Source organism: Alosa alosa, chromosome 13 (assembly GCF_017589495.1).
Source record: "Alosa alosa isolate M-15738 ecotype Scorff River chromosome 13, AALO_Geno_1.1, whole genome shotgun sequence".
Taxonomy (NCBI): Eukaryota; Metazoa; Chordata; class Actinopteri; order Clupeiformes; family Clupeidae; genus Alosa; species Alosa alosa.
Window position 1 is genome coordinate 15,353,890 of NC_063201.1, and position 13,803 is coordinate 15,367,692.

Consider the following 13,803-nt stretch of genomic DNA (forward strand, 5'->3'; position numbering starts at 1 on the left):
ATATAGCACGTGCACCAGTCTTTTCTAATGTTTACCTAGGCTATGTGAGGTATTTCTTATCATTTGCATCACGTATTACATCTTGTAATTACGGCAATAACACTGAGTTCAAATCTAAAATTATTATTTCACGGACTATTCCCACATCCTGATTAAGGCTGCCAGATTACGATGAATGTTGGCAATAACAAAACGATAGGGCGCGTGAAATTTTAAGTAGGTAGTCAGAGAAGAAAATTATAAAATGAAACAACAAATCTATTTTGGAAAGAATTTAGATGATGGCTTTGACAGATAAGAATGGTGAAAGACGCTTACCTGCGGATCGCCTGGGTTCTTGCTGCTTTCGCCTCGGCATAGTGACCCGTCACCTTCCACAATACTTTCATGCAGGAATCACAACAACAGTCGATCAACGAAGAAAAACTATCCAAAATAACTTCAGAGTCTGAATTAATTTGACACTTCTGGAATTCGAGCTAGATAATATAAAATCATCCAAGCAAAAAAGCTTTTCACTCTTTCACAATGCTTGACCGTGTCCTTTTTTTCCAAGAAGTGACGGACTTCACAAGATGAAAGAAATGGGTAAAAAAAGTTTCTCAAGTATAGAGACGTTACAGGGGTTGCGCCGATTCATATCATGTCCATCAAAGCTCATCTTCGCTCATCACTTCCTCAGCAAAAAAGCGGCAGACAATTTAAGCCAAGTTTCAGTCACTCCCCTTCTGCCATCGGGAGAAAAAAGATCACAATCTCACCGTGCTACTCTGTAGCGTAGGTTTTCACTCCCAAATCAATAAAGTGAGATGGGTCAAAAATGGAAGCATACACCTCCAGTGTGAGCACAAAGCTTTTCAATAATATTTCCGAGCTGGTGAGGTATCTTCTATTCTGTCCTAAAATCAAAGGAAGATCAGAAAGAAATAGGCAGGCATTAGATGGTTAATGTCAGTCCCGTCACCACGCCACCACAGCCAGATCAAGCCTCGCCGTCGGCGGATACTTTCGCTCTTCCTTTGCGCCAGTAGTGGAGAGACGGCTTCTACTTTGCTACATTACGAGTCGCGAAAATATTTCTAGCCGCTGCTCCGAGTGTGTGTGCGGGCGGTTGATGTCGCGCGGTTGCCTGCGTGTGAGGGAAATAAACAAGATGCAGGCATCCACCCTCTCCAGAAGATCGACACGGACTAATTTCTCTTCTTTAAACTCCAGGGAGTGAGCCGGGGTCCTGTCTGATATGAAAAAAACGCGTTGAATCCAGAAGCGTTTCAGACAGTCTCAACTGATAGACAGACGCATCGAGTGGCTTTTCCTGCTTCACTTTTACTCCTCCCCTCGCCCTACAAGCGTCACTCTGACAGTGAAACCTTCCTGTCAATCTATTTAATTGTCTTGTTTTTTCCTCCGATAACGACGAAGTGGCTTTGTATGAAAAATGGATACATTTGTTAGGCCATTTCAGTGTTGAAGATAAGATACAAGGCTACAGGAAGTAATATCACATTAGGCAATATGTAAATGTCAATCATAATCTTATCATGCCGTTATCATTGGTCTGCTTAGAATAAAACCATGTATTGCACGTTTCATAATTAAGGTGTTTCAGAATAGAGTAGCCTATTGCTAATTCGGAGGGGTCTTCCCCGTTATAACTCATGTTGTAGCACAAATGCAAGTGGTAACCTAACTGTTTAATAAACGCATCTCGTTTCTGGAAGGTGCCTTGTGCTATTTTCCCAGCTCAGCATGCCCTGCGTGAGAACGAGGGAAGCTTCGCAGACACACTTGAATCTGACGATGTAGCCCATCACTGACTTCTGGAACACACAAACTCTTATTCTTCACAAATGTGTTCAGGAAATTCTTCAACTTATAAAGGGGATGTTTGAAACTCAAGATTGATTCGTTTCACCTTACTAGGAAGGAAATGTTCCGCACGGGAAGGGGAGGGACTCGGTATTCAACTATAGCCTAAATGCAACATTGCGCGCTGCAGTTCACGTTAAAATAATGCTTGTAGTTTTATTTACGTTACAGTGCACCGTGTTTTGCCACTAATGTGATCTAATGATGTCGACGGTCATTTAAAGTGTGCTATATAGAGGCTAATTGTTATATAAAATAAACAAGTTCGGTTGCGACGATAGGTCGATCATTCACTCCGATCGTTGTATCCGAAGTGACCGTGAACTTTGATATTTCATTCTCGTGGATGAAATGTACCTGCCAGTCTTGCAACGAAATGGTAGGAGTGCCTTTTTGGTGTTAAATGATTATTGCAGAAGAACCAATACGGTTTTAGGAGTTAACGTGCTGTCACGGCGTAACATCATAGACCTCTCATACTCCACACACTTCATGGATTTTAAAGGTTCGTCCATACCAAGTTCCATGAAAAAGCTTGTTGTTACGAAACTCAGCCAAAATTTTAGGAGCGCCGTTTCTTTACAAACTGTTCCAGTACCAACACCAGGTGACGGGGATTTGTTGGTCAGAAATCGGTAAGTATAATGCCTTGCTTTAGCTTATTCCCTTTTCTGAAAGCATGCCTATTGAACACAGCATTAATAGCATACTTGTATCCCTATATGCAGAATTTTTAGCTAACCTCATAGTAGCTAGCTAACATTATGGGCGAATATGTAGGCTACACGCGACAGTGTCATTTTGGGTCAGCTGAATAGCGCCTTACCTTGACGGACGTCGTCTTATTTGCATAGTTAGTCATCAGTTGTATACTGAAAACATACTAGAATCGACTAGTTACCTGCAGTTTTTGCAAATTTGTTGTCTTTATGAGGACGATTTTGAGGAAGCTGCTACTACGAGAGAAACGTGTCCAAGTTCCGCCCCAACATCTGTCCATCAATCCATCTCTGCATCTTGATCTATTCCATTTTATTACGTCACTAACCTGCGATATGATATTCTGCCACGTTTGGCACGGCCTAGGGGTAGAGCGAAGAAATGTGTTCAGATACAGTTGCCCAGTCCACCAGCAACCATACCTTTGCAGCAAGGTTATTAGGCTACCGTTTCGACATTATTCAGGTAAATAGTCTGTATCCTAAATGATCGAATTTGAATGGATCTGAGCCTGACATAACCAGCTCAAAACACAGTCTAGTCGTATTGTTTTGATGACCCTTTTTGAAAAAGAAAAATCCCGCTGAGGAATTTGTCCCCTGATTATAACATTTACGTCGAAACTAATTTTATAAAATGCTAATATTCTATGTGTAGCCTAGGTAACCTAATGACTTAGCGAAGTAGGCTAAACCACCCATTCACTTGTCTATCTGTTTACGCATTAGGCAACCGAAAGTTGAATGGGTGCACAAGCATGCAGTCTGTGAATTTGTTGGGTTTTCACTGACTAAGTAAAATACAGAGATTTCAGATGCTCATCACTTTTTATGGTATACAAATGCAATGGAGAATTGGCTGCATTACAACATGGTCCAGCGTGCACCTTTAAACTCAGTCTCTTTAATTGCTTAACTGCATTGTGCCATTGTGGCACAGCTGACTTGAACAATTAATCAAATAACCTTGGAAAATTGCATAGTTTATTCATGTTAAGTTGCACTGCATGAGTAGGTGACAAATTTTGCCTTCTCTGTGTTATAAACTAGCCTATTCTTTAAATGAGTTAGAGAGACCCACTACATGAAAGTAATTCTTTAAAAAATGAATACTCTGATATGTCCCTATTATTAATGGAGAGAAACAGAAAAAAAAATCAAGGGCTACAGCTAATGGCTGTCCCTTTCACACAGTCACCACGGTGATAGAATCATACATGAATCTCAGCAAGCCCTGAAAGGTGCAATCATTTATTCATACGCAGTTCTTGTGTGTTGTTATCTGAAATGAAAAGGAGAGCGATTAATCCCAAAGAAAACAACTTATTTGGTGTGTGAAATGTTTTTCTTATCTGACATGTTGATTGTGTCCAGGCAATTTGAGTTTTCCCTTTTTCTTAGTCCTGTTTAGTCCTCAGTAATCTGTTGTCTAGTATTATTAAACTATTACCGCAAACGTGTTTCCTTTCCTGGCCTGATGTGCCTTTCATTTAGCAAGGCATATATTTCCATCTCAGAAAACACAGACTTTAAAAAGTAAGCATTTCTGATCAATTTTCAGATACATTTTTTGATAAAATCTCAATTATATAGTGGGTTTTTGATGTACATAATTTTACTATGCCTTTGGAGAAATATCAGCGTGTGAGTATGTGCAGTTCATTGTAATTGTTCTCTCTCGATTAGGTTTGTTGGAATCAATGCTTCTGACATCAACTACTCAGCTGGACGCTATGACCCGTCAGTGAAGCCTCCTTTTGATGCTGGCTTCGAGGGCATCGGCGAGGTGGTGGGCCTCGGCCTGAGCGCCAGCGCCCGCTACACTGTGGGCGACAACGTGGCCTACTTCAGCGAGGGTGCTTTTGCCGATTACACCGTCATTCCTGCCAAGAAGGTGGTGCCCGTGCCCAGTACCAAGCCCGAGTACCTCACCATGCTGCTAAGCGGCGCCACTGCCCACATCGCCCTGCGCCGCCTCGGTGACCTGACCGAGGGCGAGACAGTGCTGGTGACGGCGGCGGCTGGCGGTACCGGTCAGTTCGCTGTGCAGTTTGCCAAGAAGGCCGGTTGCCACGTGGTGGGGACCTGCTCATCGGACGAGAAGGCTGGGTTCCTGAAGACCATCGGCTGTGACCGGCCCATCAACTACAAGTCTGAGGACCTGGCCGCCACACTGCGCAAAGAGTACCCACAGGGCATTGATGTGGTGTACGAGTCCGTGGGCGGCGGCGTCTTTGACCTGTCTGTCAACTCGCTGGCCAATAAGGGCAGGCTGATCGTGATTGGCTTCATTTCGGGGTACCAGTCAGCGTCTGGACTCCAGCAGATATCGGGCGGAATGCTCCCCGCAAAACTGCTGAAGAAGTCAGCCAGTGTGCGGGGCTTCTTCCTACCTCACTTCCTGTCCGACTACCGGGAGTCGCTGACAGACATGATGAAGCTGTTTGCTAAAGGGCAGCTGGTGTGTGAGGTAGATAGGGGAGACTTGGACCCGGAAGGAAGGTTTGTGGGACTAGAGTCTGTGTTCAGGGCAGTAGACCACATGTACGCTGGGAAAAATTTGGGAAAAGTCATTGTCGAGCTGATCCCGGCGGTTGACAGTAAACTCTAATTTCACTAATGATGATCTTCCAGTAATTTCTTAGTTAGGTGAATGACGCAAGATTGTAAATGACCTGAACTGTGAATTCAGATTAAATTGATTTGTATTTTTCAGTGTTGTATTCTGTGGTACCAAATATATAGAGAAATAGCCTTTTTGTGTGTGAGAGTGAGAGTTTTGAGAGAAACTACAGGCCATATGAGAAATCTGCACTTTAAATCTACTTGAATCTAATCTGATTATTTTAATTATAGAAAATCAGCTCAGGGAAAAATGGGATATTGAGAATGGGGAGGGAATTTGGGATTTATCTAAATAGACTCACTCAAATAAAATCTAAGTGCTCTTTTCAGTGTTCAAGCAGAGCGATGCATAGAAGACATCTTGTTATTGTTTTCTCTCTGTAGTTTTTTTTCCTTTTCATTTGTCTTGCTAAGATATCACCTGATGACAAAACCGCTAGCTCAACTTCACTGATATTAAACATTCCTTTGGGAGAAATAAAGAGTGCTGCCACACACCAAAATAGCACATGCCCATACTCATAAGAGACTGTGCTTCTCAGAATAACGTTTCATTGATTAGCATACATGGCACTTCTAAAGCAGTTCTGTCTTTTAAGAGGAATTTGGATGGTGTGATTTCTAATTTCAAGCTTTAAATGGCAATCTAGAAGTAGAGCATGTAGCTTCAATATTGGTCTCCCATCCATCCATTGGTCTCTCTTTATGTTCAAAAGATAAAATGTTTTGTGTTTATATCAGGAATAATTTGTATTATTTGAGTGACATTTATTTGTCATTGTTAGGACATCATTCAGGGGAAATGTATGTCCAAACTACTGCTTTTTATTTAATCATAATGTTCACAAATGAATAAATGACCCCAAACTACATAGCAATTTTACTATAAAAGTGGTGATTAGATACTCACAGTTTAAGATAAAGGGGGAATTCTTTGTTGAGCCACTCCCATGCTGTTTTATTTTTAACATGTCGTCTTGTCATTATTTAAACACATTTGTTTATCCGAGTGTTGAGACCCCACATTGTTTCACTAATGACAATAACAGGAGAGTGTTGATTAATACACAGTAATAATTAGTATACTGAGCTAAACTAACCTTGTTTTTGCATCATTTTAGCAACATAAATATTCCCAGTCCACCAACGACATGTTGTTAAAGGGGTTCTGGGGACAAGGTGTTGTCTGACAAGGGGTTATTTTCTGCTATGAGACAAAAAAAGTGAGAGTATGTTATTCAGCCATTCAGTACAAGACAATACCTTGACTTTAAAGACATGACAAAAAAACACACACGCTCTTTCTCTCTGTCACACACACACACACACACACACACCTGTTTCCACCTAGGAGGGAGGGCTGCATGTTCATTCACTGTGAACATGCCATTTCCTTCTCCAGGTGGCCTCTCAAAAAACATCCCAGTGTGAAGCCCGTTACAGGTGTGACCTCAGCATGCTGAAAGCTGCCGATTTTCTCCGGGCTGCCCGAGCGAGAGGTACAGAATGCCGCAGGGCCAAGCCATTTGAACCCGCATCAGATCGCTACCAGGCAGACTTAAAAACCTGTTAGTAATTACTTTAGGACTGTTGATTAACCACAACATATGTATCTAACTCATCAGATTTATTTTTAACAGAATTTGTAAAGGGAGAGAGACAACTATTACCCACTGGGAGAAGGGATGAAGAGAAATAGACCTATCAGTGGTTAGTCTATATGATTAGTAGTTCATTTAACACAACAATTTTCTTAGGAGCCCATACTTGCAACAGTCCATGGAGCCAGTGCATGCACACTGTCGAGAGGAAAGCTTGTGTACAGTGCCTGCCAATGTGTGTCTCTCTTCAATTAACAGCCAAAGCCTCACGCGTTCCCCCTGGGTACACCTGTACCTGCTGATTAGAGTGCATTCACAGCCCAATTAAGGTGTCAACCAGCCTCTCACACACACGCAACCCACCCACCCCTCTGAAAAAAAACAATACATAGTGCGTAATTGGGCTCGTGACTGCAAGCGTAAACGGCAAACAAAGTACACCTCCAGCACAGGAGTTACATCCATTTATCTGCGTTTGAACAGTGTTTCTCTAAAGTATGGCATTAAATTGGATTGTGTGTGTGCGCACGTGCATGTTTGTGTGTACTGAATGTGTTTAGAGGTTAAGGATGCACATATTCATCTCATGTGAGACAAATGAGTTGTTATGCTGTACTTATCCTTATCTTCTATAAACACTATCCACTTGTGTACTAAACTTTTCCATCATAACATCTCTAATAGCATGCTAATGTGCATAATATATTTTCACAAACCTACACTTTGCTAATTTTTAAATTGAATTGAATATTCTCTGATAAAGATGTGTCAACTCTGTTAACAGTTTCTGTCATGCTCAAATAAAAATGTAAGCCATTCAAATATAAAGTTAAAGTAGATATTCTCAGCAGAAAATGTGGGCATATCATTTTAAAAGAGCCTTGATGTGAAAGTGGCTGGCGGATAGACCTACAGCAGAGGGAAATGATTTCACTGGCGTCACTGCTATCCCGATTTAGGATGTCAGGATGTGAAGAAAACGTGCACATCTTTTAGCAGTGAAAATAACCAATTTCATACAATTGTTTCAATGAATTTCAGACCTCGCGACTCTATGCGGTGACTCACCCTGTAGCGCTGCTCCACATTAGGCGAGGATGGTGGTGCTGCTGCAGTAGGCAGCCTCGCTGAGACTCTCAAGCGCCACCTTCATCCTTCAAGTGATGGTTCACAGAAAGCTACACCAGTCCGCATACACTGTATCGGTATCCCCTATTAGTTATCATTAGCCATGAACATTGCAGCTGCTTTTGTTTTTGTGGTCACTGCATTGTAACCATGGTTATTTCAAAGAACTGACTTTGATATTTCATATCCGTTTTATTTCTCAGTGGGTGTTCTGATGCTCATTCGTGTGTGCATCCGTGTGTGTGTGAGAGAGAGAGAGAGAGTTCTTCATAGATGATTCTTTTCCTGTGGTATATGAAGGCCTTTAATCTCTTTCTAGATTTCCTGGAGTCCTGCTGTCACTGGTAACTCATTGGAGCTACTTTGAGGCTGTGAAGCCTACACACACTATGTGGCAATGATCATATGAATGCATGTATCTACAATAACAGATTCTTGAATATTTTCAAATACAAAGCACAGCCAGTGGCACCAAAGTAACCAAAGTGTTAATCAATTGATTAATTCTGTTATCAATTAATTCTCTCTTTTAAAACTTTATCATTCCGGGGCGCATTTCCCAAAACTAACTAACTAAGTTAGCAACTTTGTTGGTTGCAATGCAATTTCCCATTGCCAACCAACTAGGTACTATGCTTTTGGGAAACATCCCTGTGCTGTCCCTGTCCTAATCTGGTGATTGGGCCCTTATCGAGGAGTATGCTGCGATGAAACGGGCGGACGCGACTAGGTCCACAAAGACCTGACAGTTATTACAAAGCTCAGAGTTATGATATACAATTATCGCTGTGAACTGCTTTGGAATTCAGCAGCAGCCTCCCAGGCTCCACTGCGCCTGTAACGGGAGGGTGTGCAAAACAGGACAGGATGTTGGCTAAAGTGGCGGAGGCAAGGTGACACATGCAGAATTCTAGTGGCACTGCTCTGAACTGTGTGTGTGTGTGTGTGTGTGTAGACAGATCGGTGTCCAACCTTTTTCTTTGGTGCTGTATGTTCACACCCAAGGTATTGGTTACAAATTGTGAGCTTCTGCTGAAACAATATTCAGCATGTCTAGTCTTTATGGGCAGGAAGTAGATTTTTAGAGACTGAAACAATATTCAGCTATGCAGCATGTCTTTCTGAAGGAAGTAGATTTTTAGAGACGATTGAGCTGAAACTGAAAGCTTTGATTCTTGTGCCCAGCTTAACAAACAGTGCTGGTGAACTGGGGGTGTCAGCTCACCTTATGCGTTTATACGGGACATAATTTCCGATGTTCAGCATGTTTGTCAATGTGAGCTTGGGCCTTATAAATATAAATGTGAACTCTTCCATTTTGATATGTGACACTCCGTGTTGAGATGTATTAGGCCCCCCTACGCAGCTGTGACAGACAGGTCGTCACTCAATCCCTCCCCACACCTATATTTTTTCCTCCCTCCCTCCCTCTCTTCATCCCTCCATCCGTCCGTTCCTCCCTCCCTCCCTCTCCAAGCAGATGCCATCACGGCCAAGGACACGGTGGTGTCAGCGAGGCGTTGGGGAGACATCGTTCATCAGGGCGTATCGTAATGGGAACCTCCCGGTGACAGTGGTCATCAGGACACGAAAGCAAAAGGGCCCATAAACATTACATGACAGATGGCCAGAGGGACAGGCAGAGACAGGGGGAGGAAGGGAGAGAGGGAAAGACTGGGGAGAGCAAAAAAGCGACAGAGAAACAGACAGAGAGAGTGAAAAGAGTGTGCATGAGATGGAGTGCAAAAGAAGAAACTGACACAGAGAGTGAGAGGAAGGGTTTAGAGGCCCCCGATAGCCCCTCGTGCTGCTTCTGGTAATATCCCTGCCATGAGAGGAAGGGTTAGTCCGATAGCGTGCTGTTCTGGTAATATGAGCCATGTGTGTGTGTGTGTGTGAGAGAGAGAGAGAGAGAGAGAGAGTGGACACGGCAGAGACAGTGTGGCATTGTGTGTCCAGTGTGAGAGCTGGTAGTAATCAGTAGCATTCTCCCCGTAGAGCCATAAAGATGGGAGCTAGTTGCAAACACGTCCACAGGGGAGCCATAACATGTTACGAGTGCTGCAGAGCATCCAGGCCCGGCTGTAAATACCGCCCACTCCATAATGCCAACGGTAGAGGGTGACTTTTCCGGAATGAAGACAATGCTCACTATAGAAAAACATCCGAATTTGTTTTTTGTTTTTTTTGTTCATTTTTTTTTTTTTTTCAGAGAAATTCCAAAGTATAAGGTTAATTCTCAGGGAGTCACTGCAGTCATCCTCTTTCCTTGCAGTGAACATTGTGTCCAATTATAAGCTGAGGGGTTTTCAAAGTAAGTAGATATTTTTCATCAGAAGGCACTCAGGTTCTCTCTCTCTCTTTTTCTTTTGCTTTCTTTCTCTTTCTCTCTTTCTCTTTAAGCCCATTTTCCCTTTTTTCCTTGACTCTCATCAGTTTAATTAGCTTGAGTTTGTTTCACTTTTCCTCCCCTTTGTTTGTTTACGCTCTTGTCAGGCATGACACTGGCCAATTAGCACAGTGAAATTGTTTAACCTCCACAACATGCCAACGCTCAAAACAGGAGGAGAAATGATCGGGATGTTTATTTCAAGTGTAAAGTGAGAGTTCCTCTCTGCTGTTACGCTATGAGTAGCAGTAGGCTTAGGAGGTAGCAGACCAGTAACAGTTCACTGCTATTAGACCTAAGCACAGTGAGAAAAGGACAGTATTGTACCTGTTGCTCAAATATGTTTTGTTGTGTACAGTTTAAATTCTATGTTACCATAAGTTTATTTTATTTTATTTTTTGTTTTTGTTGTACTATGTTTTTTTTAACTTTTGGTTCAAGAGAAAAAAAACAGTATGAAAGGAGACAGACAAACACACACCAAGAAGAGAAAGAGAAAGATGGCACAATTGGAGGTGCGGGTGGGAGCACAGCTTGGAGACCTGTCACTATATTCCATTGGAAGGTCTCAGTCAGACACAGGCCCTGCCAAAAGGCTTGTTTTGCATGCCCATTTTAGACTACTGTTATATGTATGAAGGGTGTGTGTGTGTGTGTGTGTGTGTGTGTGTGTGTGGGCACAAGTTCCTTGTCACTTATGCAAATGTGAACATGGCCTAGAGATCTGTATGAGCAGCTCTCATAGCTCTCTTTTCAGTCCTCCAGTTAAATCTGAAACTGATATTTTGATTAAAAAAAACAACTCAAGAGAAGGAACCTCATAAGCATACAGTAGGGGGCTTCACTCAAAGTATGTTTTATGTTTTCATTGTTGTCCAACATTATTCATCCCCATTATCCTAATTCCCCTCTTGTTATTTGGTCTATTGGGAAGGAAAAAGTTAATTAAACTATTCCTATTACCTGCAAATGTCACTGTAAATTGGACTCATAATTGCTTCACTTTTGCAGTGCTCACCAAAGCAATGACTCTTTTCCTCTATTAATAATGCAGTGGTAGACCCACTCAAATGCAAATGGGCCAAAAAAGTGTGTATTTTTTATTTTTTATTTTATTATTTTTTAACGGAAGCGTTGTGTTGATGCGCTTCTATTTTAACATCACTTATTGATTCTCTTTACTTGCAGCTGAATGGTAGAGAAGCTCCCAGGAATCTTCTCTCCATGACTGTCAGAGTGATTGATGGAATATGCAAGGAATCATTGCACTTGCATCGAATGTACGTCGGATGCATGAGTCTGGAGTGCGGAGAAAATATTAGCTTCCCAAGGCAGCAGAGAAGCATGCAGAATGACAGTAAGCAGAGCGGCACTTGGCATGAGATTCACTTCTTCTCTCTGGAGAGACCTATAGCACTCAGTTCACATATTTTTATTCTGGAATCATTTGTTATTCTATACCTCAAAACTGACACGTCTTAAATTATGACAACAAACAGACGTCAGACATTCTTCAACCACTTTCACAAGGACAATGTCCTCTGCCAATGGCCACAGCTATGCACAGTAACACATACATTCTGGTGCACAAAACAGGCCATAGTGAACAGCTAGAGTCCTCAGATGACTACATGTCACAAGTCACAAGAGATAATTATTCATGCAGCTGGAAAATTTCTATCACATGTGATCACATGACATACATAGTCAGTGTATCTGTACGTCCATTGAGAATGACAACCTGGAGATCCATCTCCGGACAAAGCAAATGGTGTTTGCCTGTTGTACAAAGGATCTGTGAATATTAAGATAGATTGCACTGCATTTTCTCTTAAGGCTGATTAATATATCACTAAAGCCAACAAATACACCTTTTAGCACTGTCAATTCAAAGTTATCCATAAAGTCACCCAGTGCATCTACCCAGCAGTGGAGCTGGCCTGTGGTAAATGAACGGCAGAGATGTATCCTTCTTCTCCTATTTTTTTAAATATATTTTTTTGGCTTTTTATTTACAGGACAGTAGAGAATGACAGGAAGCGAGTGGAAGAGAGTCGGGGTGGGATCCGGAAAGGACCACGGGGCGGGAATCGAACCCGGGTCGCCGGTGTATGGTGCAGGTGCCCCAGCCAGCCGCGCCACGGCTGGGGCCAATGTATCCTTACTTTTGAAGAACGTCTGATATACATGTACGTCAGCCATCTCATGATTACTCTCGACAGAATTGTTAATCTGACAGACAAATCCCCTGTAGATAAACCTACAGATGTATTATACCCATCGCCTTGTTTGTTTCACTTTCCTGTAGTGGCCCTCCTGGTATAAGCAAACACACCCACCCACACTGGATATGTAAAGAGAAGGGAGAGGAAGTAGAGAAAGCCAAGGAGAGAAAGGGAGAAGAGAAAAGAGGAGAGGAGAAAAGCAGAGGAGAGGAGAGGAGAAAAGAGGAGAGGAGAAAAGCAAATAGGAGAAAAGGAGAGGAGAAAAGAGGAGAGAGAAAAGCAGAAAGGAGAGGAGAAAAGAGGAGAGGAGAAGAGAGGAAAGGAGAAAAGCAGAGAGGAGAGGAGAAAAGAGGAGAGGAGAAAAGCAGAGAGGAGAGGAGAAAAGAGGAGAGGAGAAGAGAGGAGAGGAGAAAAGAGGAGAGGAGAGGAGAAGAGAGGAGAGGAGAAAAGCAGAGAGGAGAGGAGAAAAGAGGAGAGGAGAAGAGAGGAGAGGGGCTTTTTGACGCCTGGGAGACAGGAGCCCTCACGCCGCAGGATGGGGAAAGGTGAGCAGGAAACAGAAGGCGCCCATGGAGGAGGTATATGACATCTGTCAGGATCCAGGGAGGGGGGAGGGACACAGCCCCTCCCTCCTCCGGCCCGGGGGTCACATCTCCGCCCGCACGCACTGAAGTTGTCACGACACACACTGACACTTCTTTGGCAATGGCGGCCAAAGTCCCAGAGAAGGGCTGACATCTCAGTGCACTCCCTTCTACTTTAATGAATTTATTTGGAATGTTTTTTTGGACCATCCTCCCCCCTTTAAATACATGTATACAGGTACCCACATACACACACACACACATAAAGACACACTCATGATGTGCACACAGATCCACTTCTCTCAGTGTGACCAAAATGTCATGGAGTTTCTTTTTTTTCCTCTAGACCATTCGTTCTGGACGTGGGAAGGTCAGTTGTCAGGGCCAAGGTCGACAAACAAACAAAAAGACGAAACGGAGGCAAAATAACAACAGGAGAAACAAAGGCAGAAATTTGTGAAGGTGTTTTTTTGTCTCCCCCTTCATCTCGGGGGAAGATGATGGCACGTAGCACGTTTCTCCCTCGCTACTGTCCTCTCCCCCCCATCGACAACACCGCCACCCCCTGAGCCGGGCAGATTTACGTCTGGGGGGGTCAACATCATCTCCACTGCAACTCAAACGCACAACACTGTTTGATGTGGTGGTACTATACTGAAAAAA

General features: G+C 42.9%; 2 protein-coding genes across 4 annotated transcripts in view; one reads left to right on the forward strand and one right to left on the reverse strand.

Annotated features, from left to right (window-relative positions):
- Nucleotides 1–3,050, reverse strand: part of LOC125305569 (teashirt homolog 1-like) — a 33,421-nt gene extending 30,371 nt beyond the window's left edge. The window contains exons 1-2 of one of the 3 annotated variants that reach the window (XM_048260388.1): nucleotides 2,771–3,050; nucleotides 319–899 (exon numbers count right to left, since the gene is read on the reverse strand). In XM_048260388.1, coding sequence (XP_048116345.1) covers nucleotides 319–358 — 40 coding nt within the window. In that variant the 5' untranslated portion in view covers nucleotides 359–899; nucleotides 2,771–3,050. Of the gene's footprint in view, nucleotides 1–318; nucleotides 1,311–2,695 lie in introns of those variants that run through there. The other 2 variants (XM_048260389.1, XM_048260387.1) reach the window with 2 other exon arrangements.
- LOC125305570 (prostaglandin reductase 3-like) lies at nucleotides 1,901–5,301 on the forward strand. Its single transcript, XM_048260391.1, has 2 exons — nucleotides 1,901–2,504; nucleotides 4,275–5,301. The coding sequence occupies exons 1-2, from the start codon at nucleotides 2,221–2,223 to the stop codon at nucleotides 5,197–5,199; spliced, it is 1,209 nt and encodes a 402-aa protein (XP_048116348.1). The 5' UTR covers nucleotides 1,901–2,220; the 3' UTR covers nucleotides 5,200–5,301.
- Nucleotides 5,302–13,803: the final 8,502 nt, after the last annotated feature.